This window comes from Micrasema longulum, unplaced genomic scaffold, assembly GCF_059751315.1.
Source record: "Micrasema longulum isolate JH-2025_06_02 unplaced genomic scaffold, ASM5975131v1 h1tg000708l, whole genome shotgun sequence".
NCBI lineage: Eukaryota > Metazoa > Arthropoda > Insecta > Trichoptera > Brachycentridae > Micrasema > Micrasema longulum.
In genome coordinates this window covers 401,259-426,979 of record NW_028277904.1, presented here as the reverse complement: position 1 = coordinate 426,979, position 25,721 = coordinate 401,259, and the positions used below count along the sequence as shown (strand labels likewise).

The 25,721-nt window shown below is 31.1% G+C and overlaps 1 protein-coding gene across 2 annotated transcripts; it reads left to right on the top strand.

The window, feature by feature from the left end:
• The first annotated feature begins 9,854 nt into the window (after positions 1-9,854).
• LOC148279528 (juvenile hormone esterase-like) lies at positions 9,855-18,325 on the top strand. 2 transcript variants are annotated; one of them, XM_088229800.1, is made up of 3 exons: positions 9,855-10,066; positions 16,225-17,495; positions 17,854-18,325. In XM_088229800.1, the coding sequence occupies exons 1-3, from the start codon at positions 9,932-9,934 to the stop codon at positions 18,032-18,034; spliced, it is 1,587 nt and encodes a 528-aa protein (XP_088085926.1). In that variant the 5' UTR covers positions 9,855-9,931; the 3' UTR covers positions 18,035-18,325. The 2 variants fall into 2 exon arrangements, with proteins under 2 accessions (XP_088085926.1, XP_088085927.1); XM_088229801.1 differs by lacking the exon at positions 9,855-10,066 and adding an exon at positions 10,432-12,418.
• The last annotated feature ends 7,396 nt before the right edge of the window (positions 18,326-25,721 follow it).

Here is a 25,721-nt window from a genome sequence, read left to right as displayed (position 1 = left end):
AAATAAAATGATGGCCAATGATGAACTGAACCGTAATTTCTATATTGTTGTAAAATGTTGTAATTATGTGTCTTTATTTAGTGTACACATGTGTTGGGATGTATCTAACCTTAAATATGGTATTGTGTATGTCATTCACACTACTCACTCACATGTCCAATGATTTGGACAAAATCATTCTTAGAATTAAAAAAAATATTTAGGTATGGATGCATCAACGTATTATTTAAAATACACGTGTACAGTTTATATATATATTCTTAGTATTAAATTCTAAACGCTATTAATAATTATTTTACTTTCTTAGTTACTTATTTATAAGTAGTTTTAGTTTTCCTAATAATGGTATGTCAATATTGGTGTTTGTGGTACTCTTACGGAGCAGTTCTTTTAACAAGAATCAAGAAGGATTTGCAACAAATAGTCTCTAGAATGTATGATGCATGCTTGGAGAGCGAATGAGTGATGAACGAAATTAAGTAAAAGGTTATGGAATTCGCAAGGGGAAGAGAGGTTACTGATTGCTTAATAAGTAAAAGAATTTGTATATATTTTCAAGAGAAGAAAGATTAGAAAAAAAAATGTGAATGCGGGCAACAAAATGAATAGCGCACTGATCAAAGTACGAGTAATTGTTAGTAAAAATATGTCAATCAATCGCGTTTTTGTCCCAACACTTATATATGGTAGTAAAACACGAGACTGGCAAATGAAGGAAATGATCATAGAAAAGCGGTCGAAATGCGACCTATTAAACGAATGTTCGGGAAATCAACGTGTGACGGGGTTACGAATATCAGGCGAGAGTTCAAATCTGAAAAATGTGTAATTGATAAAATTAAGAAAGGGTCACTGAGATAGTTTGATCATGTAAAACGATTAGATGAAGAAAGAAAGGTAAAACCGATATATATAAACCGAGAATGAGCGGTACCGTAGGACGAGGACGACCAAGGAAAACGTGGCATGATCAGATAAATCAAAATCTTAAGACTGGTCATGTCAAAAGCAGACAGAACCGAAAAATATGTACGACAAAATGTATGAATTTAAAAAAAGCTGGTAAATTCTCATGTCTTACGTCCTGGTACCCGGTACGCGTGCTATCATTTTAGAAATGTTCTTTCAACCACCGGCCCCCCGTAATGGCGCACAGGGCAGTACATTGTTGAAGCAAGTATCTCGATAGTAAAAAATAAAATAACATATGCGTTCTTACGATTCGCCGAATTCTTACCCAAATATTTTTCAATGATTTTAATAAAATTATAAATAAACTTATCATTAAAACTTCTTGGTTTAGTTTTAGTTTTTATTATTTTGACCAACGAACGCTTTTGCCTAAGTAGGCATCTTCAAGACTGGTAAATTGTTTACAAAGTTTAAAACAAGACTTAAAGAGTATATTGCCTCCTGTATATTAAAAAAATGATAAATCTAATTTTGCAACCCACTTAAACTCTCTTAACCACACTTTTGATAGCGAAAACATTGTTTAATTATTACATTTTAAAAACAAAGGGAAAAATAAGATTAACTAGAATCAATAGAAATAAATAAGATAAAAGTTAATGCTGTAATAATTAACCAGCAATCGCAATTATCGAACTCTCCTTTACTTAAATCATTCATTTAATATATAACTATGCTCCGTTTTATTTATTTATTTACTACTAAAATAATATAACCAACATAAAATTAAATTAATATATTACAACAGTCAATGGCTGGTCATAAGCCCTGTAGATGCCTAGACTTCCATATTACCTTCTATTAAATGTTCTTCATCTCTGTTGTAATATATTAATATAAACAGCTCCCCAGGGAGTTGAATCCAATCCTTGTCTACAAAAATTTGGACAAACTCAAAATATTGTTGGTAAAATTAAATATCAAAATGAATTACTTTATTCTATCAACAAATGCATTATTTGAGTATGTATCTTAAATTTGTCATTTATCTATAGGTATGTAAACTTCCCTGTCATAAAATCAAAGAAGTGTGCTAACCCAACCTGTTGATGTGTTTTTAGTCTACATTATGTGTTTGTGTAGTCCTCAACTCTGGACTATTTAATTTATATGTAGTCGGTTATCAGGCTTCCCATTGGGGATTTTAGATCACTTGATGAAGACGTTATTATTTAATAGAATAATAATTTAAACGCGGACACGCGCCGTATGCAGATCTGGCGCTGGTGATGCGCGCCTGGTATGCTCCCCCAATTAGTCGGCCGTGTGACGGTCACAGAACATTGCGCGAGACGGGCGCGACGGCAACTCTTTTACGTCTTCTGCGATCCTGGTAGTTTGGGAAGAATTCAACGGGGATTTAAAAACTTTAATGAATGTTTTTTTATCGGGTGGGACGACATAATGATCAATAAGTAAGTTTTTAAGTCGAATTAAATTCCGACAAAACTGTCACTTTAATAAAGCGAACGCCTAGATGTGAAAGTAATGCCGCTAGGTTCTCTCCTATAAATAAATAAGAGTATCTAGGCGTCAGACACAGATTATATGCGTCAGAAAGTTACCACTCTAAAAAAAATTTTTAGTTATTTTATTTTTTCCATCTGTTTTACTATCTTTCCGAGTGTATGTATCGAGACGTTATAGGAGCCGGCTTTGTAGTCGATCGGTAGATACATACATACGATAGCTAAGCGTACCGTCTAGGCGATTTCCAAAAGTCATACAAAATTCATGTTCAAGCGAGCATTTTTTGCTTGAATTGGGATTAATTGGAGTTTATAATCGCTTTAAAGTAAGTCCTATTTATTAAAGAAGCCTATTTAAAATATGAATAAGAACTATTTTAAATGTTGATGACGTAAGGAACGCGGACTAATTGTTTGCGGTCATTCCATTGGCTTGTTTTGATCATATGATGTCGATATGACAAGTAGGAAGAACATACCGAGGTAAGATACAGATAGTACAGAAGTTAAGTATACCGTCTCGATATATACAGATGAAGATAGCGTTCATAATCGAGGCACTGGACTGGTACCTGGAAATCGATAAACCGATGCAGTTTCCTACGCACCATCAGGTGCGAATATGATGATGATGATTTCATACTTTTCCTGACCTGACTGTATCACCGTTCCATCTTGTAACAAAATGTGTACTAATCCAAATTGCCTCATACACCAGAATAGGGAAAAAACGAAGAAAAAAAAAACTCGATGATGCATTATTCCCTTTTCACACCGTATAGTGCATACAACACGGCATTGTTACAAAAACCACAGCTTATCTGAATATTTTTTGTTACATGAAGGTAGGATGATCAGTCTTTCGCTTCAGATGCCAATCCTAGGACTGAATCCGAACTGTTCTAGTGTATCTCTTCGTTCTAGTAACGAAATAACCTTTTTTTACCAATACCAATTCACCTCTATTTTTTGGCCTCCTTAACAGTAGTAGCTGCACGAATGTGGAATAATCTACCCATCAATGTCAGAGACGCCCCCTTAAAGAAGGGAAATAAAGATTTACATTTAAATCAAGATTCAAATGTCACTATCTGAAAATCTGAGTTTTCTTTTCTCCCCTTTCTTTCCTTCCCATTCCCCTCCTCTCTTCATATTATAGTGTAGATTTTTAGTCAGGTTTATGTAAAAAAAGTGTATATTTACTAATATGTCTAGAATACGTCCATATACCTACTATTTATTTTCTTAAACTAAACAATTTAGGTAGGTAGAAAGAAATTGCCTTAAAGCAATATGACGCTCTTATATGTACATAAAATGTATGCGTCTATAAAGTGTTTAGTAAATAAATAAATAGTGTAAAAACACATTTTTGTTACTGTAATACTTCACGGTTCTCTGAATTTAGGGAACCTGTAAGGAATTTCTTGTAGTGGTTAGTGCGTTCACCTATCATGCTTGAGGTCTTAGGTTCGATTCCTATCAAAGTTAACATGAAACATGAACATGTCTAAAAGGTGGTTTACGAATTTTAATCATCATACCAGCGCTGGTATTCCAAACGAAATTATAGCGCGGTATAGCGCGTTTTTACGTACTAAATACGCATTATAGCGCGCTGTAAACGCGTTCGGAATACCAGCCCTGGACTGCTGGACTGAAACCAGAAGTGTAAGATTGATCACCTTGCCTCCGTGTAACAGAAGATCTTGATGCACTAATCGCATACCTATGCTGGGCATATTATTATATCTTTTATGGGCGAACATAAGGGTATAACTGCAAAAGTGCAACTTTTCGGGGGAGCAAAAAAACGCTATTATAAACCCAATTATTTAGCTTTAGAACTTATATTTTGCAAAACGGGTAATTAATTACAAAAAATTTCATTTGTGTAACAACATTCAAGTAATTTGTACAAATAACAGAAATATTTCAGATATATTTATTTAACTTTGTGTACATAATGTTATTTGTACATTGGCGGGCTTATTGGCAAATGGCAATTTCTTCCAACCAACCAATAAAATTATAGTTTTATTTTTATAATTCAAGTTACATAACATAATCAATAGAAAGTAAAGATTAAACTGCTAAAGATATATAAAATAAAAAAACCTATTTGTTTATAAATTACCTTAAATTAAAACTATTACTCAATGGGAAAAAAGAGGAAAGAGGAAAGGAGGAGAGATTAAGGAAGAGAAAGGAGATGTTTCTTCAGACGTGATTTAAACAGAGATAATGTATTGACATATTTGATGGTGGATGGGAGATGATTCCACAGTCGAGCTGCATGGACACTATATGAGTTAGAGAAGAAAGAGGAATTGTGGATGGGTATTAAGAGAGTGTCTTGAGAATTAGAACGAAGAGGTAAACCATGAACTGATGAGCGTTGAAATTTTTCACGCAGGTATATAGGTAGAGCGTTAGGACTATGAAGTACACTACTTCACTACTTGAAAATATGAGATAGAAATGAGTCTACTTATATTTCTGAGACCATCTTGTACTATTTGTGCCACTGAAAAGATGACACATATGTGCCTACTTATTTTATTAAAACCAAAGTTTAATAAGCACAAAATTGTTTATTTATGTTTTGAGTAGTCATAGAAGTGTACTGTTAATACCATTGATGCAGTTACATTACATTTTACATTTTTTTTTGCACCACAACAGGCCAGGAGGCTTAATTACAGTGGTGAATTACATCACAAAGCACCCAGGCTTGAGAAAAATCACATTTTTAATTTTTGTGTTCTCACCGGGAATCGAACCCGGAACCTTCCGTGCGTGAATCAAGCGTCTTGACCACTACACCACGGAGGCCGCAGTTAATACCATAAAGAGCATTTTCGCATATAAATCACAAAATGAACAAAAATGCAGTTATACACTTATGTCCCCCCCATCAAAGATTATAATATTGTAAGATGTTTTACAAATAGCGCCTGGTTATGCATTCTGCATAGCATGACTGCTATATGTTTAAACATTATGAAGGAGTAATTCACATAATGATCCGTAAACTTAAATCAGCCAATGACAGGCATTGTAAATGCCTTGATTTCTATAATTCCATTGCATAAAGTTTCTCCATATCTGTTGAAATATTTTTTAATTAGTAAACGTATTTTATTCAAGTATTAATTTTGCTAGTGGTTTAGTGAGAATACAAAAAAAAAATACTATTCAATTGTACTGATCAATTATGGCCTTTTTTAAAAATATGGTTGCATATTTATTACAAAGTAATTTTTGAAAAATAAAATTGTAAAAAAAGTTAAGATTATTTTTAAGCGGGGAATTTTTGAAGTGATCGGTTACAAAATTCATCATTCTGAATATGTTTGAACTTTTTAAAGTTTTATATAATATATAGGTACACTTCTACCATTACAATGGGTTGGATATAGCGGTAGTCAGATAGCAGAAGAGACCATTTGTAATTTTCAAAAATGTTTAAAAGAGCTGAAATACGACTCAATTTCAAGACGAAAAATCCACAAAAATATTTTAGTGATACTTTGTAATAATAAATTATAATTCTAAATGACGCTGTTTTTTTTCTATTTGCACTTACTAAAATATTAACTAAATCTTTGGATAACTAAAAAAAAAACATTACAGATGGTACCTTTTGCAGTCTGACTACCGATAGTATTGAACAGGTATTTTTACTATGCCTAGTGAGAATAGTGGTGGTTTGACTTTGTGTGGAATGAAGTAATAAGAGGACGGACGCAGCAAACTCCGGTGACAACTGTCGTCAAGCGGAGGCGATACGGTTGGCTAGGCCATATACTGCGGATGCCTCCTGAGAGCCTCAACCACGCTTGCCTACTTAACAAGGCAACAGGTTCTGAATGTCCTGGACGTACACTGCTGACTGTACGCTGGCAGTTTTTGTCATAACTTTGGGACGAGAACCTGACTTGGGAGGACGCAGAGGAGTTGTCAGCCGATAGAGATGCACGGAGGATCTTTTTGGATACCATATGCTCCAACTAGGGGAGCGGATATGGAATGATGATGAGAGGATAAACCGTGCCTAATATATTTGTTTACAATTTAATTTGACATACTTGTATTTGACTTAATTGTACATTTTACCAATGATTTTTTAAATACATTTAATCTACTTTCAGAATATAACATTACTGTCATTTCAAAGTACTAACATAGTCAAATAACTAAATAGTTTAATACAAATTTCAAAGATGTCGCTGAATAATAAAAATCAAAAGGTTATTTTACATAATATTAACAATATTTTGAGTTTCTCCAAATTTTTTGTAGACAAGGACTGCATTCAACCCCCTGGGGAGCTGTTAATATTAACAATTACAACAGAGATGAAGAACATTTTAGAAAAATAAAGGTTTCAGCTCTTTAACTTCACACACATCAACAGATGAAAGAATTGAAGGAATGCAGATGTTCAAATATGGGCAGAATGGTGAATGTTACACAGTGTGTAAAGTGACCACTTCAACCAGCTAATGACAGGTCATTAGCCCCGTAGGTGCCTAAACTTCTATATTACCTTCTCTAAAATGTTCTTCATCTCGGTTGTAATATATTTATATAACATAATAATATTCAGTGTGTTTATACTATTTGTTTCTGGCCAAAAAAAAACCCTTTTTTTTTTTTTGTTTTTTTTATATGGTAAATTTACATTTAAAAGGTAATTGTGCTCGAAAAAAAAATAGTATTTTGTTGGATGTAAAATTATCGTTGACTGGATGCAGAACTATTTAACTATAACTTGTTTTTTTTTTAACAAAAATCAGTTTATAACGCATATATGTTCGCAAATGTTCTATTCACGCTGTACAGAAGTTTTAAATGTACGTTTGTAATATAATAACCACAATTATTATTGATGGAGAAGTATTTATGGTAAAAACGTATTTAATTTTCAAGTTAATTTATCTTCCGAAAGTTTTAAAGAAATGCAGTTGAAATCTTAGAGTATATTATACTCTAAGGTTGAAATATAAAATTTATTTTTTTATGTATTAATTAATTAAAATTTTACAAGCTTTGTGGGTATTAATTAATTAAAAAATTAATTTAATAGCGCTTTACTTATTTAATTACTATTCTGTTTCCGAAAAACAACGTACTCTTTGAGCAAGGTATATATTTATTTTTCCTTTTTTAGATGTAATATAAGCATCCATATTTTTTATTGATTTATTATAGGACTTACCAAGCCAATTTATGTGGCTTGTTGATGAAAATCGTTTACTTTAAAACATTATATTGTGTTTTCAGGCGTTGCCTAGTATGTGAAATAATTCAGTCAGATAAATCTCTTCACAACAATAAAGGTTTCAGCTCTTTAACTTCACTAAAATAAACAAATGGAAGAATTGAAGAAACATGGATGTTCAAGCATGGGTGAAATTGTGAATGTTACACCGTGTGTAAAGTCGCCACTTAAACCAGCCAATGACAGGTCATAAGCCCTGTAAATGCCTAGACTTCCATATTCCCTCATTTAAGGTATTCTCCATCCCTGTTGTAATTTGTTAACATTATATTATGCTTTAATGTAAACGATCTTCTCAAACAGTGTAAGTGTAATCATATATTATGATTACACTATTTGTATAAAAATTATTTTTATTAACTTGTCTATAAAGAGCGAGATTTATTAAACAATTATTGTAATAATTTTTTTTTAATTACACTTTATCGCATCTATAATATAAGAATAAAGAAATACAGAACAGGAATACTGAAACTTAAGGGGATTCTAAATGAAAATATGAAACTAATTATTCATAGGTGGCGCTTTAACATTTTTTATTGAATAATGCAATTTTTCGTTTATTTTCAATGGAAATTTTACAAAACTTGGTTTGCGAAAATTTTACACTATATTGATTGTAACAAATACCATAACAATATAATTTAGGTGCTTTTCACAAAATGGTATTTTTTTTTTGTTTTGTACACCATTTTATGAAAAGGACCTAAATGTTACTGTAATGGTATTTATTGCACTCAATATAGTGTAAAGTTTCCGCAAACAAAGTTTTGTAAAATTTCCATTAAAAATAAACGAAAAATGGCATTTTCCAAAAAAAAAATATTTAAGCGCCATCTATGAATAATTAGTTTCATATTTTCGTTTAGAATCAACTAAAATCATATTAATTTGAACATTGTTTTATTATAAATTAAATTTGTCACAGTACCTAATGACAAAGTAATATATAAACGAATACATATTTAATTTTTAAAAAATACTGATAAGTCGACATGAATGTCATTAAAATTTGGTTATTCAGTCAAAAGTTCCATAAAAATACAATCCGTACATAAACAATGATAACCAGTAGGTCCCGGCAGTGATAAATTTTATTATTTAAATGACTTGCGGTTCCATACGGCAATCAGTTTATTTTCAATTGAACTCATTATGATGTGACAGAAATTATTACTGATACTTTTGCTTTAGTCAATTTTATCAGAATAGCATATTAAATGCTATTGATAAGTGAATTTATAATGCTATGCTACTTTTTCGTAGTGATCTAGAAAATGCAGTCTTCTGTTGCTCCAGCTCCAAATTTTTTAAATGATCGGCAATCTGACTTTACAGATTACAGATTAAATCTTACTGTGTGTTTCCAAAATGATGCTTTCCGTATTGCTACGTACTATTACGATTGTGAATGCGTTGGGAAACCTAACAAACCAAAATGTATTTTCTATTTAATTGAAAGTAAGAGAAATCATTAAATTGGCTGGAGCGATAGTAACCAATAAAAATGTATCAAATGTAAATAACGAAAGCAATAGACACTATAACTAATATAATGTTTTTACTGTTTGTATTTTTTATATTTTTTTATTACTTTTTATTAAAATTATTCATTTTTTACTCTTTTTATTATTGTATTTATTGCTTTTAATAAAACTGTAAGTAACTGTTAGTGGCAATAAGTCTGACATTTAACCGTGTATATATAAAACTGTCTTAACTAAAAATTCAATTACGAAGTCTTGTTCCACTATGGTATTCTTTATAAATTTAATAAAGTCACTAATGTTAGTAAACACTTACATGTCTTACAGTTTTGAGACGAACCCGTATTTCCGTTATGCTTTAAATACAAATGATATAAGTAACGTCAATTTAGATCAATATTATCATTATTTAAAATTATCAAACTATCATTAAATCATTTTATTCCGTCTATGTCTCCGAAAGATTAATTACATATAGTCATGTGAATAAAGTTGATGTAAATTCTCGGATTAAAAAAATGCAAGTATTTTAGTAGTTGCTAATATGCTTATGCTATTTAAAAGTATTATGATTCATGATTTCCGTATGCTAACGCTATTTATGGAATCACTATACTAGTAAATACCTAGTCAGTGGCTACATGGCATCAGTCGATCGTATTATTAACGTCTATATTGTACAACTGTACACTGCGCAAAAATAATATTATCTCGACATGGCTCTTCCAAAGGTGAGGGTTTTGGAGGGAGAGATGAAAGGGAAGCAGGAAACCTCATCAGAAGGGGTAAAGTATTACAGCTTTAAAGGGATTCCATTCGCAGAACCTCCTGTGGGAAGCCTCCGATTTAAGGTAAAATCTATTTATTAAAAAATAGCATTGTTAACATATATATTATAAATAATTGAGTACATAGTTATTTATCTTACAAAGAGTACTTGATACTAAAATTTCAGGATAACTAGTTAAAAAAATTATTTGAAGGCAATATGATATAATTCAGAATGTTTTGAGTGCGTGTGGATATCGAAAAAAATATTTGGATAAGGTATTTTCCAGTATCAAAAATTAGCCTAAAATATAAATATACATATTCTAAGTCGTATGAATGAAAAAAAATACATGTTTAGTCGCTTATTGGTAAGAGAAAGAATCTCGCTCACGTATATATATTAAAGTATCGCTTATTTAAGCGATACTTTAATATATATACGTGTACGGTTTATTTTATTTATTATTTTTAAAAACCCGTTTACGTTATATATAAAAAAAATGATTAGGTCTATTCATGTTGTCTCGTCTGGTTAGTGTAGTCATTACGTACTTTTACAGGTTGATTTTAAATTTGTCTCTAGTGTAATTTTTCAAGTGAGGTCATTATAGTGTGCAAATATCAATGCATAGGATTTTTTACCGTCCTTCGTTTGTCTTTGTCTTTGGTTTTTTAATATGGCTGTGTTGTTGTCTGATATTATATTTGTATATGTCAGCATTTTTGGTTAATGTTATGTCATTGTTTTGTATGTTTCCAGTGCAATTTGTGTACAATTTTTACCGTCTCAAATTTCAAGTTTTTTATGTTAAACTGGTGTGTTTTTTCGTACAGTTCAGTCGTAGTAAAGTTGTCTGTTAGTTTAATTATTACATTTTGTTGTCTTTGTATCCTTGTTATGTCTGTCTTGTTACCGGTTCCCCAGAAGCCGATCATGCAGATCAATTTGCTTTTAACATAATTAAGCTTCGAACGTCAGTTTGTAGTAGTTCGTTGAAGATATTAGGATTCGTATTGCGTACTGCCAGGGTTTTTGGTAGTACACGAGTACTGAGAATTCTTTATAACTCGTTGGCGTGAAGTAGACTCGAGTGGCTCGATGATTTGAGGACCGTGTAAGTTTAAGTACTTTCTTATGGTAGATAGGGATTTGAAAAAAAATAATCGGTCTCTCTACATGAGGGAGTGCGGATATTATCCATGGTTTTATCCCACTGAGTCCTCCAGGGTATGCTCGGTTACAGCAGTTTGAAGACCAGAAGGAATGTGTATTTAACTACGCACTTCTTTCGATTGTTGCGCGGTATTATTGACAACCCTGGAATTATGCGAAGCATTAGTTTTTATGTTCCGGATAATTACCTTAGACAGCGTCAGCATAGACTGTTTCACATTCCAATATACAGGACCAACTTGCCAATGGTTATGCCCGTTGGAAGGGCTATCTCTATGTTGAACACTATTACTTTGGACATTGACATTTTTCACGTCTCTGAGGGAGTTTTTCGATATAAGATTCTCTTACTATTTCAACATATTATTCTCTGGATATGGTATCCTTATGTGTTATTTTTATATATACCTTATTATTTTAATTATTTCTATATGTATGAATTAAGATATTTTATTTTGTAATGTACATATATATGAATGAATAAAATTGAAATGTTTTTCTCGTTTGGTGGTATGAGGTCCTCAATTTTGTAGAAGAGGCTATGTAATGATGCCATATGCCATTTCATTTACATTAAATTAAACTAAATCATTTGAACATAGAAAACTTTTTTAATATTACACAGGGCACAAAGTAAACGATTATCAGCCAACTACAGGTAAGCCGTGTAAATTTTGTCAATTTTAGATTACCTTACTTAAAAATTTTAATTTCTGTCATATTCAATCAAGTTTTAACATTGAAAAAATATTTTTTTTCTAATAACAATCCATACTACAGTGAACTTTTATTCTGCAAACAGTTATCATTTATCAATAAATGCATAAAATAATGTTGTTTATAAATGTTAGTTATCTTTGTACTCTAGATAACAAACGTATTTTTGTAATCAGGAAATTCAGTGGTACTTAAAAAAAACATTTGTTAAGAGAATAAGCGGTGTTAGAAAAAATATATGAAAAGAAAAGTAATAAATAGTTTTTCTGTCTCTCTCTCGCAGATACCATCCCGAAATAATGCAAAAAAGACAACACGTCGTATTTATTTTGCTTAATTAAAACTGAACCGATTTTGTATTATTTTTAAGGAAGCATGTAGGAATAAAATAAACTTGATCTTTGTTTTGTTTTTCAAAATTATTGACGGTACGTCCGAAGACGGCAGATAAAACTGAGCGATTTTTGGGTTTTTGGATGGTCCTAGCTCCCATAAAAAACAATTTATAAAAAATGGAAAAGACTGCAAAAACACGCTAATGGTAATTATCTATAATGTGTAAAAAAAGTCCTATTCTAGTACCATAATCCAGGGAGTAAATACGAGAATACATTTGTATGAAGAAAACTCCGACCGCTTTTCCTCTTAATACACTATCAAAGTAAGCAAAATAAAAAAAAAATATATGTATGGAATCATAATCGCTATGATTTTTTAAGTTTTGTTGTTTTGAAATTACTCCGTCCGTGACGTTACGAGTTGTCGTCGGTTGCTGACATTTCAAAGTATGACCCCTTAGCATCAAAAATACATTAAACATTGAAAAAAATGGCTCCTGGGAAACCAGAAAACTATTACAACACATCACAATGCTATAATTAATCGGTTATTGTTTACAAGAACCTATGACGTTTCAAAGCAGTTCATTTAAAAAAATTAAAATTTTATTCATTTTATTCATTTTATCCATTTTATCAATTTTATCCATTTTATCCATTTTATTCATTTTATTCATTTTATTCATTTTATTCATTTTATACATTTTATTCATTTTATTCATTTTATTCATTTTATTCATTTTATTCATTCTATTCATTCTATTCATTTTATTTATTTCATTATTTTTATTTATTTTATTTATAGTTTGGTTTGTTAGAATAGGGTATTATCACCCGGGAGGAATATCGGATTTAACACATTGTACATATAAAGGATTTCTCAAAGACTCCTTTAGTGTTTATAAAAGCTCTAATAATCAATAATTTCATTCATAAATTTCGTTTACTATTTTTAACATCTCTGAAAAGCGTTTCTATTCGGTTGGTAATAAATTCGATCATCCAAACCCACCCAACAGTACACCACGAATCGTGCATTTGTTTTGAATGTTGGTAATCCGAATAGAAATTGAAACGACGCGTATTGCTCTCTATGATTTTTTCCCCTTCTCTAGCCAACCTTGAAATAAATGGCGACCGTAAAATGGGGCGACATTTAAATCGTAAGGCGACTTTGATCAGCGGATATATTGTTTATATTTATCTCTATAACTACTGATCATTAATAAATTTCGGTCAATTTTAACTGTTTTTTTAATGGTAATACGGAATACGATTTAAATGAAATCGTTATATAACTTTATTTAAAGTAAGATTTCAAAAAGTTTGAAGTGGAATCGTCAAGATATTATTTAATTTTTTTAAATTTAGTAATAGACTTTTTTTAATGATACAAGTAATTTCGTAATTTGCATTGTCTTGACATAACTGGTACTTATATCACTGAGTGTCCATTATTATGATTGTTTTAATATTTTAATTTTTATTTAACGAATAATAAGAAGTTTTCTAAAATGAGCTGAAATTGATCATTTTATATGCATCTTTTTTTTGAGAGCGACATGATTCGAACTTATTAATAAAAGTTTTGAAACAGGGCCTACAAAAAAATATTTTGCTCAAATACTAAGAAAAGCTGTTACAAAAATTCGGGCTGCTTCCAACCATTACAAAATATTATTTGAAACACTATACAATGAATAATATAAAGTTAAACATCCTTCAAATCATTAAAGCCAGTTTTCCAGAACAGAAGGAAAATTTTATTTACCAAAATGTAAATACGGGATTTCAGAATATAAATAAAAAATATTATGACTCAAATGAACGAGTCTTAAAGATTTTCTTTTAAAGGTGAGCAAATAAATGTGAAGCTTCGTTCTCGAATGATAACGGTGAAGTTATTCATCTAGTAAATCAGATAATTGTTACGAAATGCTTGTAAAAAAAACCTCATACACCTCAATTGCACTTCTTGTGAAATTTTGTCGAACATTGTTGAATATGGCCAATATTAATTTCCTAAGTATGTTTCACGTCTTTGTAAGAAACAGATAAACAGATACAATAATTGCTTTCCTGGAATAAAGTAATGGATTCTAATTCATTCGGTAAAATAAAAGTTTTCAAAGCTGTGAAAGATAAGTTTTCACCAAATAAAAAGAACACAATAACCTCTCGTTTCGATAATAATGTCAGTCAATGAACAAATTCCTATACACAATAATACATTCATTAACTGATAATTTTATTCCATCAAAAGCAAGGTATCTTATTATCTTTATCAATTATTTAAAATATTTCTTAAATACATTTTTTTAATCACCATAATATTTTTCTTGATTTATATTTTAATCTTGATTTATATTTCAATTATTATTTTTGAGTATATATAGAAATTCAATTTTTTGGTTTACAATAATTAGAAAAATAATTTTTGTTTTATGTGGAATTAAAGTATATTATTTTTAATTATTTCATGAGATTCATTAAACGCTTATTAAATACACGCCTAATCATAATTTGCTGATACCTGAGTGTTTTTTTTTGCAAGTAATTTACTATCGGAGGATGGACAATATAATTAAAAAAGAAGTGAAAAGTTATATTTATAATTCTTTTTTGTGTAGCACTGACTTAAAACACCATTTTTTTATAATTTATATGTTATACTAAAAATATTTACCGATTAAAAATAAAATAAACAAATTATTGTAAAACGTCACTCCCCATTTTATACTCAAGAATCGTTTTTTTTTTTTACGTAAAGCGAAACGTTAATGTAAATATATGTATTAAATTAATATAAAATTGTGTTTAGTAGTAATGTTGTATACGTTGTATACTTATATTTTTTATCTAAATAAAGTAAAAAATAAAATGAAATGTTCAAAACAAACGCATAAAATTATGATGTATCAAAGCGACCCCACTCCGAAGGGTTGACTTTGATCACAAAGTTTTTATTATTTTCTCGCTCACACAACATAATATTTTCTCATTTAAAAAATAAGAATTTTAATTTTTCTTTTACGAAGGTTTGAAGTTCGAAACTGAACAAAGTCACCCCATTCCACTTACTCTACTCGAATCATAAATTTTTACGTAAAAACTATATTCGCATACGATGACGTCAAACTTGGTGACGTCATGAATTGTCTGTTTTTATTTATATTCAAATGAATAGACTTTAATCCTTTATATCTCCCTTATTTTGAACGGATTTTAATAAGAGTAGTACCGATTGTCTTGTGATTTTTCAAATTAATTTATTAGCTAATAATAAAAAAACCGTGATAATAGCCCATTGCTCCTACGGATCTACTAATGATCTCAATCTGTGCATACGCAGACTTATAAATTCAGTACTGGGCTTACCGCCTTATAAGAACTAACAGACTTTTCCAGTTCCCTTTTTCAGAATTAGACGTAGCGCAGCGAATTTTACTACGCAGGCGAAAGGTTATGTGTGAGTTTGGCGCGATTTGTTAGATGATATTAATGAATAAACATCGAACATATTCACTCGGATCGATAATATTAACAACAAATTACAAAAACGATTTTATTATATTTAAAAATGATTAGTGATTGTTTGTAAGTCGAAGTTTGAGGGAATTTGATTGGTTCCATTCAATATATAGATGGACTGCGCATGATTTTATAATATACACTCGTATATATACAATTTATATGTATATAAATATGATTATATATATCTATGTATATATATGAGTATATATTATATATGTATACAATATAACCCATTTTTGGGTGAAATTAATTTCATAAATAAACGCCACTATGTGGGGTACTGAAACTGAAATAAAATTTCTAAAACAGATCTAGTCTGAAAACAAGATTCGTGGTGTACTTGAGAGGAATTTGGATGGTATAATAACGTTTCATATCCAGGTGACTACATAAAAAATCATAAAGAAGTAGATCAGATTGCTTTTATTGTTTTAGGTAGCTTTATTATGTTTTAAGACTTGTGTGGTAATTTCAGGCACCCGTGCCCAAAAAGCCGTGGACAGGAGTATATGACGCTACGAAAGAAGTTAACACTTGCGCGCAACTAAATATGCTTGAAGGTATGAAGTTTGAAGGTTCAGAGGACTGTTTGCACCTAAATGTGTTCACACCAGAACTGCTAACAAAGGAAACAAAAAACAAACTTCTTCCTGTAATGTTTTACATCCACGGTGGAGGATTCGTAAATGGATCTGCCTGTACAGACTGGTTCGGTCCAGATTACATAGTGTCTAAAGAAGTAGTTTTGGTATCAATTAACTACCGTCTCAACGTTCTTGGATTTTTATGTCTAGATATTCCCGAAGTACCTGGAAACGCTGGACTTAAAGACCAAAATCTCGCATTAAAATGGGTACGGAATAACATAAAATATTTTAATGGAGATCCAGATAATGTTACCATTTTTGGTATCAGTGCTGGATCAGCATCCGTCGAGTATCAGCTACTGTCTCCAATGTCGAAGGGACTTTATAAACGAGCTATTCTTCAATCAGGCTCTTCATTAAACTCCTGGGCTAGGTCCAAAAATCCAGCTCTACAAGTGAATGATTTAATGGAAGCCTTGGGAATAACATCTGATGATCCCGATCAACAGTTGAAGTGCTTGCAAGAACTTGAATTAAATAAGCTTATTACAACGTCGTTTACAATCTCAAAAGAAAAAAGAATGGCAGAGGGTGAATTATTTCCTTTTGTACCAGTGGTTGAGAAGACTTTTGATGGAGTAGAATCGTTCTTAAATTCTGACCCGTTAGACATCTTAACTTCTGGAAATTACAACCGTGTGCCTACTATTACTGGAATGTGTGAAAACGAAGGAAGTTTCTTTAAACATATCAATGGTAATTTGTATGGAAACAAAAACTTTTCTGAATATATACCATCATCTTTTGAAGTGGATAAGGATTTGTTTAAACCCAAATTCCAAGCAACGTACGATCACAAAAGCGATTCTGATGCTGTGGATGCATTTTCTTCGGACATATACTTTGCTGCAGGCATTCAACATTCTTTAAAGTTGCGTTTGCAGAATAATAATTTTAAAAATTATGCGTACTTATTTACTTATGTTGGTAATATAAATCTAATAAGGATGTTATACAAGACAGATAATGGAGCTGCTCACGGTGACGATATGCTGTATTTAGGATCTTGTACATTAGCTAAAGACATTGAACCCACTGCCCAAGATATTGCAGTACGGAACCGCCATGTCCAAATGTGGACAGATTTCGCAAAATATGAGTAAGTTTCACCAATCAAATGTTTAGATTTTTTAAAAATCAGTATCGACATGGAAGCCAGTTTTTAAAATGCAATAATCAACTTCAATCAGTTCAATCTAAGTGACGAGGTCACGTTCCTTCGGTGTACTGTAAAGAAAGATCAGTAGATCAAGGGTAATAGGATTACAAAGAAATCGTTTTAAATTAACATTTCCGTTTGACAACGACTATGCAAAATTCTGAATAATATATATCTAAAAAAAACAAGAACTAAATCAGTTTGAGACTCTAGTCCAGAAAAGCATCGGAAACTGAGGACCTACGAAATGAACTATTTATATTTAAAAAAAAATTAATTCAATTCCTTTTGTTTTCAGGGATCCAACTCCTAAAGTAACTGATCTTATCACCACAAAATGGCTTCCGATAACAAACGAAAATTTTGTTTTCATAAATATTGGAAATCAACTGAGGATGGAAAGTGTTCCCTTCTTGAAGAGAATGCAACTTTGGGAGGATTTATACGAAGCATCTCAGCTTTCGGTTGTAAATGTTTAATCAAAATGTAGAAACATTCCGAGAGGAATCGGCAATTCCGCACCGTACCGCAAAGGTAGGATTACATTGTTGTGTCATGTTGCGGAGTGGTGAGGTACGTTGAGGGCTCTTTTGTCGTTTTTATTGATCATTTATCGTGTTTGCTTAGCTTGCTGTAGAGCTACGCAAGCACGTAGGTGCTATAATTTTCACCAGTGACCGGATTTCGTCGAGAATTTGACATCGTCGTGACATTTTCAGGCTGGTGGGAGACGAAACAAATGCTTATGTTATAAAATAATGAAACAAAAAGTCAATCATTTTTAATAAAATAATTATGGAAAAAAACGAGTTTAAATTATAATATATAATAATGTAGCAATAATTCCCTAGTACAGCCGAACGTAATCTGACACATCCAGACCGGCTTTTTTGGCTGAGTCGAAGTTTCGGCCAACTTTGGTCCGAAATTGAAACCGCAGCTGAAACTCGTTTTACTGGCCAAAACCGAAACTTCGTTTGGTCCCAAATAATTTATAAATAAAATCAGTGCCTGCCTATGGTAACATTAAGAAATATCTTTTTTTTTTTAAATATATATTTCAATATTTTTTTGCTCAGTAGGTTGATTATGTAAAATTCTGATGACAGTTTTGTATGGTCTTTTTAGTTCGGGTGTCCAATAAATTAGAATATTAATTTAATGTAGGCCGTACATCTTGTATTTATGAAAGGTGCATATTTTTTATACTGCTGTGAATTGTAAATGAATTCCACATTGTTATTCTTCTAAGTAAACAATTGATTTTTATTTTAGTTATATGGGATAGTAACACCAGTCAAATAAGAAAATAATCCAAATGATTGGGATATTTTGTTTACGTAAAATAAACAAATCGGTATCTATCTTAAGCATTATCAATAATGCTCTCAAATTAATATGTAATGAGATATGCAGGTCAACAAATAATTAACCAAACAAAATTAAATTTCTAAATGTTGGTTTACGTAAGAATTTTAAAATAATTTTATTTTTAAGCCAAGTTAGCGGAATTTTTGTGAATGGAATTTTCATATTTTGGAAGTTAATATCGTCGATTTCTTTTGGGTTTGACATGAATGAAGGGTGTCTTTTCTCTCCAATAATAATATTTAATTAACTTTAAAAACGCAAGACTGATAAAAATAGGCTGCAACTTGTGTAATCAGAGTACTTTTTGGTTTATGCTTTTTTGGTTTGTTATGTACAATTGATTTAAGGTTGGAGCTCCTACCCCAGTTAGAGATCAATAGAAAACACGAGGTTGATAGATGGTAAACTAATTGAGATGAGTCCCCACTTCTCATAACAACAAATATTATATTTGAAAGTATATTTGAAAATATGTAATATAAAGTATTAATCTTAAGGGGTGGAGTACATCTGCACATTCTCCTTTACACAAATATTTTAATTTTTCAGATTATTTGATCAAAAACAAATTTTATGTTGGTATAAAAGGTAACAATATTTATACGCATACTATATTGACAACTGAGATATATAAGAACCCTTTGAGACTGGAATATCTTTGATAACGCAGTATAACTCTTCTGTAAGAAATAAAATGGAACGGATCAACCGGAATCCACATTATGATAAATATAATGTGCGTTGTTGAATTTGTAAAAAAAAATCCTAAAACTTGAAAAAAAAATTAAAACAAAAAAATTTTCAAATTACTAAATAGTTACGAAAAGAGACCAGTTTCAATTCAAAACTTTAGTAACTAGAAGAGAGGTAAAAGACCTATTGTTTTTATAAAAGATTGGTAAATTAATGGTAAATTGGGAAGTTCTAGCTGTTTGAGTAGTACAAAAATTTGTGTTCCTAATAAACAAAAAAAAAAGAAATTCAAAAACATTTCATATGGATTTGTTCGAGAATAATGTGTCCTCCGATCCAGTGTCAAAAATATGCAGATTATATTTCGTATGAAAACAAAGATATTGTCATTTTTGCCACTGGATTGTTTAGGTTTAAAAAATGAATAGAATATGCTTTTTTATATAAATTAATGAAGTTATAGAGTTACAATAATTTAATTTGAATACTACTTTATTACTTTGATAGTTTTATTTAAATGTGTATTTTATTTTAACATATTACAACAGAGATGAAGAACATTTAAGAGAAGGTAATATAGAAGTCCAGGCATCTACAGGGCTTATGACCTGTCAATGGCTGGTTTAAGTGGCCACTTTACACACTGTGTAACATTCACCATTCTGCCCATATTTGAACATCTATATTCCTTCAATTCTTTCATCTGTTGATGTGTGTGAAGTTAAAGAGCTGAAACCTTTATTTATGCGGGTGAGATTCATCTAGTTGAATTATTTCTCCTTCATACTAGGCAACGCCTGAAAATGTTAGTTTTTCAATTTCTATACTTCTTCATGGACCGGGTGGATTTATCAACAAAATTTTGAGGCATCTACAGGGCTTATGACCTGTCAATGGCTGGTTTAAGTGGCCACTTTACACACTGTGTACCTTCTCTTAAATGTTCTTCATCTCTGTTGTAATATGTTAATATAAACAGCTCCCCAGGGAGTTGAATCCAGTCCTTGTCTACAAAATATTGTTGATTAATTACCTGGTCCATGAAGAAGTATAGAAATTGAAAAAATACTATTTTCAGGCGTTGCCTAGTATGTAGGTGAAATAATTCAATAAGATGAACCTCACCCGCATAAATAAAGGTTTCAGCTCTTTAACTTCACAAACATCAACAGATGAAAGAATTGAAGAAATATGGATGTTCAAATATAGGCAGAATGGTGAATGTTACACAGTGTGTAAAGTGGCCACTTAAACCAGCCATTGACAGGTCATAAGCCCTGTAGATGCCTGGACTTCTATATTACCTTCTCTTAAATGTTATTCATCTCTGTTGTAATATGTTAAAATAAACAGCTCCCCAGGGAGTTGAATCCAGTCCTTATCTACAAAAATTTGGACAAACTCAAAATATTGTGTATTTTATTAGTTTTTTCATGTGTACACTAGATGTATTTTATAAAAATGAATAATTTTTATAACAAATTACAACAAGGATGGAGAATACCCTAAAGGGTTGATAAATAAATTTTCAAATAAAAATAAAATAAATATGCTTTTGTTTTATATGGTAGAATATTACCAGAATAAAACAGTATAATGGTTATTATTATTACTAATATTTTCGAAATGCGATCTCGCAGGCGAATAGTAAAACCATGTAAGATAGGTCCACAAACACGAGCTGTGCTTTGTGCAAGGATGAGACGAGCATTATCAGCGTCGGGTGCTGCGTTAGTTTGGTCATGCAGAGCGAATGGACAGCGAAAGATCGGCTAAAAAGATTTACGATGCGAATGTTGATGGGCGCAGAAAACAATGCTGACCGAGAAAGACATGGCATGACCAAATCCAACAAATACTTGAATTTGGACACTTCGGCGTGCGTGTATGGAGTTCTATGGAGTTCTATCTTCTCTGTCTACCGCTAAGGGGAAATGGCGTGACATGGTTGCCATGAAATATTCATTAAAAATATATTTTTACACTGAAATATATCATAGTCCCTCGACTGGCACCTGAAGCGTAAGACTTATTGTCTTGTTATTTTTCAAATATTCAGGTTTTGAAAACATTGTATAATTCCTTGGTAAGATGTCGCTTGGAATTTAGTTCCATCATCTGGTCGCCAAATGAAACCACGTTTTCCTCAATGATAGAGAGGGTGCAGAAAATTTTTCTGCGTTATCTGTATCTCAGGGAGTATGGATATTACCCGTGGCTTTTTCCGACTGACTCCTTACTAGGAATGCTGGGTTACCAATTATTGTTGGGGAGAAGGGATATTCATTTGGGTGTTCACTTTTTTCAACTGATTAATAAAATAAATAAAATTTTAAAAAATGTATGTTCCTTTTACATGAGGTTTCTTTTTCTCTTCTCTTTCCTATGTCTATTTTGTAATGTATTGAGAATGAATTGAATACTCTGTAATGTTCTCAATGTAAATAATAATACATAAATGATATGAAAATCTCGAAAACAAAAAATGGCCGAGATACGCTGCGGTTAGTGCATCAATGCAGAATGCAGTCCCCTGTGCACTATTAGGAGCTATTTAACGCCATCTTTTGATAAACTGTGCAACTAAATTTAATTTTAGTTATGTTTCATCAACTTATTGGCTGCTAGAATGCGGAAAGAGTTTAGATTGTTTTGTACAGAGCTCTACTCTTTCGACCTTGTTTTAATTTTATCTTCATTGTAACATTGGGTGTTTAAAAACATTATGACTAAACATATTTATTTTGAGAGATTTTTTTGTTTAGTCTCACCAAGTAAGTCTGTAAGTATCGAGACAGGAATGATTTTGTTTTCAAAATACAAACGTTAGTAAATATTTTTATATAACATGGACATTTACAGACCTTTCTTTGCTAGCCTCTCCGTCACTACACACTTTTCAATGTAAAACCAACGTGTTGACAGGACACCTGCTGTTAGAAATTAATGCCAACGTGCATATTTTATGATGATGATGAGTATTTAAATAAAAAATATGCTTAACTAATATCAGCATGTGAGCTAACCTAACTTAACCGTGAGTTGGAAAAATGGGGCATAAGGCAAAATTAAATTTAATTAATTACATAATAGTATTTTTTATATTAAATCATTTAACTATGTAATTATAAAATCATTAATACAAATTTAATATGCCGACTGGTTTCAGAACACGACTGTTACTTTGCCAAGGATTTAAAAATATACGACCCCACATACGTAGATGCATGGCAATGATATTTAAATTAAATTACTTAAATATTATTATATATAAGGAAGTAGGTATTTTATGTTTCATTAATTTATAAAATTTATTGAATTTTGTACATTTACAATATGGTAATTACAGAATTTACTTTCTTTCGATTATATAGGAGTTATAGGACCTTTACCCTGAGCTGAGTAAAATGAACTAGAGACTATAATAGACTATCAAACTAAGTAAAAATTAAAAATAAATAAATTTATGTATCGTATTTTTATTTCACTTTTAATTTTTATTTTTTTTCTTCGGAAAGCCAACAGACATTTATAAATTTATACGATACAACTATATTATAAATACATATCATAAAGTCCAATTAGAGGCTTCCACATAATATTGTTATTGTTGTCACATAAAAATTATGCATAACATAAAATAACTAATCATACAAAACTTGCAATATTACTAAAAATGTAAATGCAATACATATGATTAAAAATATATCTACTTTTGAATATTGGTCACATAGTTGTACATTATAATATAGATTACAACTATAGTTGACCATACAGTGTACATTTATTATGTGCCTACATGTATGTCTGAGAACTACATATCAGATGTTCACATCAAGAATATTGAATCAGTTCAACATCGATTTTTAAGAAAGATAGGCTAGAGGTTGGGTTTATCCAGAGACCTATATACGTATAATGATTTAGAAACTACTTTGAATATATTTTCTCTTCAAGACCGTCGAAATAAATCCGACCTTATAGTCATATTTAAAATTCCCAACTCACTCTTTGATGCGCCTGAACTACTGTGCTTAATAAAATTAAATATCCCAACTAGAAACCTCAGACAAAACTTACTCTTTCATACCGATAACCATAGAACTAACTATGGTTTTCATTCCCCTATGCCCAGAATTCTTAGGTCAGCCAACAAACATACCAGTCTTGATTTCTTTGATAACAAATTGTCTTCTTTCAAACGATCACTGAATCAAATTCAATTATAAACACCTCTCTCCCGCTTCCACTCCCACAAAGTCTTCTATAAACCATTGAGTCTTTCTAATTTTGTTATAATAATTTTCTATGTATAAATGTGTCCATAAAAATGCCCATTGGGCGTATATATAAATAAATAAATACTATGCATAATATAGGCTGCGGATTTAAGACGCAACATCATAACTTGAATTATTTTTGGAAATTTCATTTTTAAAGGATGTTAAAGATATGTTATTAATATCAATACAATTAAATTTCTGATTACACATATTGGCAGGTTCTATTTACAAATGAATTTTGAAAAGATTTAGTGGAACATTTGGAAATTTTAAATGGATATTGTTTTCTGGTCTGCGTTACTGGGACTCTAAAATAAATAAGTGATAGAATCTTAGGCCAATCTATCATGTTATTAAAAGTTTTATACATAAAAATGGCGTCAGCCATGTTCCTGCGAGTTTGGAGAGTATTATAGGCGCAATGATTTCTTAACGTTTCGTAGTTTGAAAACTACTCCACCAGTGACGTCAGAAGTTCTAGAAGATGAGTTCTGCGGATTGGTGTATTGGCTTGTATCATCTATCTATCTATATTCGGAAGGACTTGTGACGTCATTCAAAGGAGTTCAATTTTATCATTTTTTTCATACATTTTCGAAACACCGCCATACAATTAAATGCTGCAATGTTTCTCGTGGTAAGAAAATATTTCCTTTTAATAATATTTCCTAGCACTTAACTTCCTTATTGAGGTTTTAAAATAAATTACTTTTTTTTTAGAACAGATATTTGTTTTCTTGTAATTTACGTAAAGATTTTTTTCAATTTTCAAACTCTTTTAAAATATTCGAGAGTAGTTCAAACCTCGGAGATCCAGAACTCAACAATTTATAGCGTAATTGATTAGACACCACCTCACGTACGTAGGGTTTCGGATTTGATTCCCGGTGAGATTACAAAAATCGATATTTAATTTTTTCAAAGCTGTTCAGTGCGGTAATTCACAATGTGTTTTTCCAAGAAGGTAATCTGGAAGATGTTTTATATTATGTAAAGTAATTATATAAACTACTAAATGAAATGCAAAAAGCACCGTAAATGCCTAAACTTTCATATTCCACGTTTAAAGAAGTTTTTCGTCTTTGTTAAATATATCTCAAATTTACAAAAATTTGGTCATGTTTATTAATCTTTATATATATGATTCCTCTGTACGTGTGATGTCACTAAACTCCTCCTTAACTATTTTATCTTATCAATTAGCAAAAAGAGTTAACACAGTCTAAAGAACTACCTATTTAATTGAAGTCCCCAACATTTTCAATTTGTACACATATTTGACTATCCGTTCTTACAGTTTAAGCCTACGGGGATTAAATTACTGCCATAAAATTTTGAATGAGGCTCTAAGTATGTTGGGATTTATTTGTAGGGTTACTAACAAATTTAAAAGTATCACACCAATCAAGTCACTTTATTGCTCCCTGGTTAGAAGTCGTTTAGAATATATTTCTCCAGTCTGTTCGCTGGTCGCACCATTATCGTGTACATTCTGATTCACTTGAGCGCGTCTAGAAGAAATTTCTAAAATATATTAATTTCAAACTTTATATTCCAGCTGCTTTATTTAATTATAATCAATTGTTAACTTCAGCAAATCCTTTAAGACTTTCTGATAGAAGAATCCTAACTGACATAATATTACTTTATAAAGTGATCAATTCATTGATTGATTGTCCTAATTTGCTGGAGTTGGTGTGTTTCCGTGTACCTGGTTGACATACCCGCCACAGATCTCCTTTTTATTCTGCAAGTTCTAGGACCAATTATCACATGCACTCGCTTATTCCTAGGCTTCATAGATATGGCAATCAGTATG

What these genes read in the sequence shown, in the direction of transcription:
- LOC148279528 (XM_088229800.1), top strand. Translation starts at nt 9,932, where the DNA reads ATGGCTCTTCCAAAGGTGAGGGTTTTGGAGGGAGAGATGAAAGGGAAG. An exon ending in TGGGAAGCCTCCGATTTAAG is followed by an intron (nt 10,067 to 16,224) that starts GTAAAATCTATT and finishes TGGTAATTTCAG; the next exon opens with GCACCCGTGCCCAAAAAGCC. An exon ending in ACAGATTTCGCAAAATATGA is followed by an intron (nt 17,496 to 17,853) that starts GTAAGTTTCACC and finishes TTTTGTTTTCAG; the next exon opens with GGATCCAACTCCTAAAGTAA.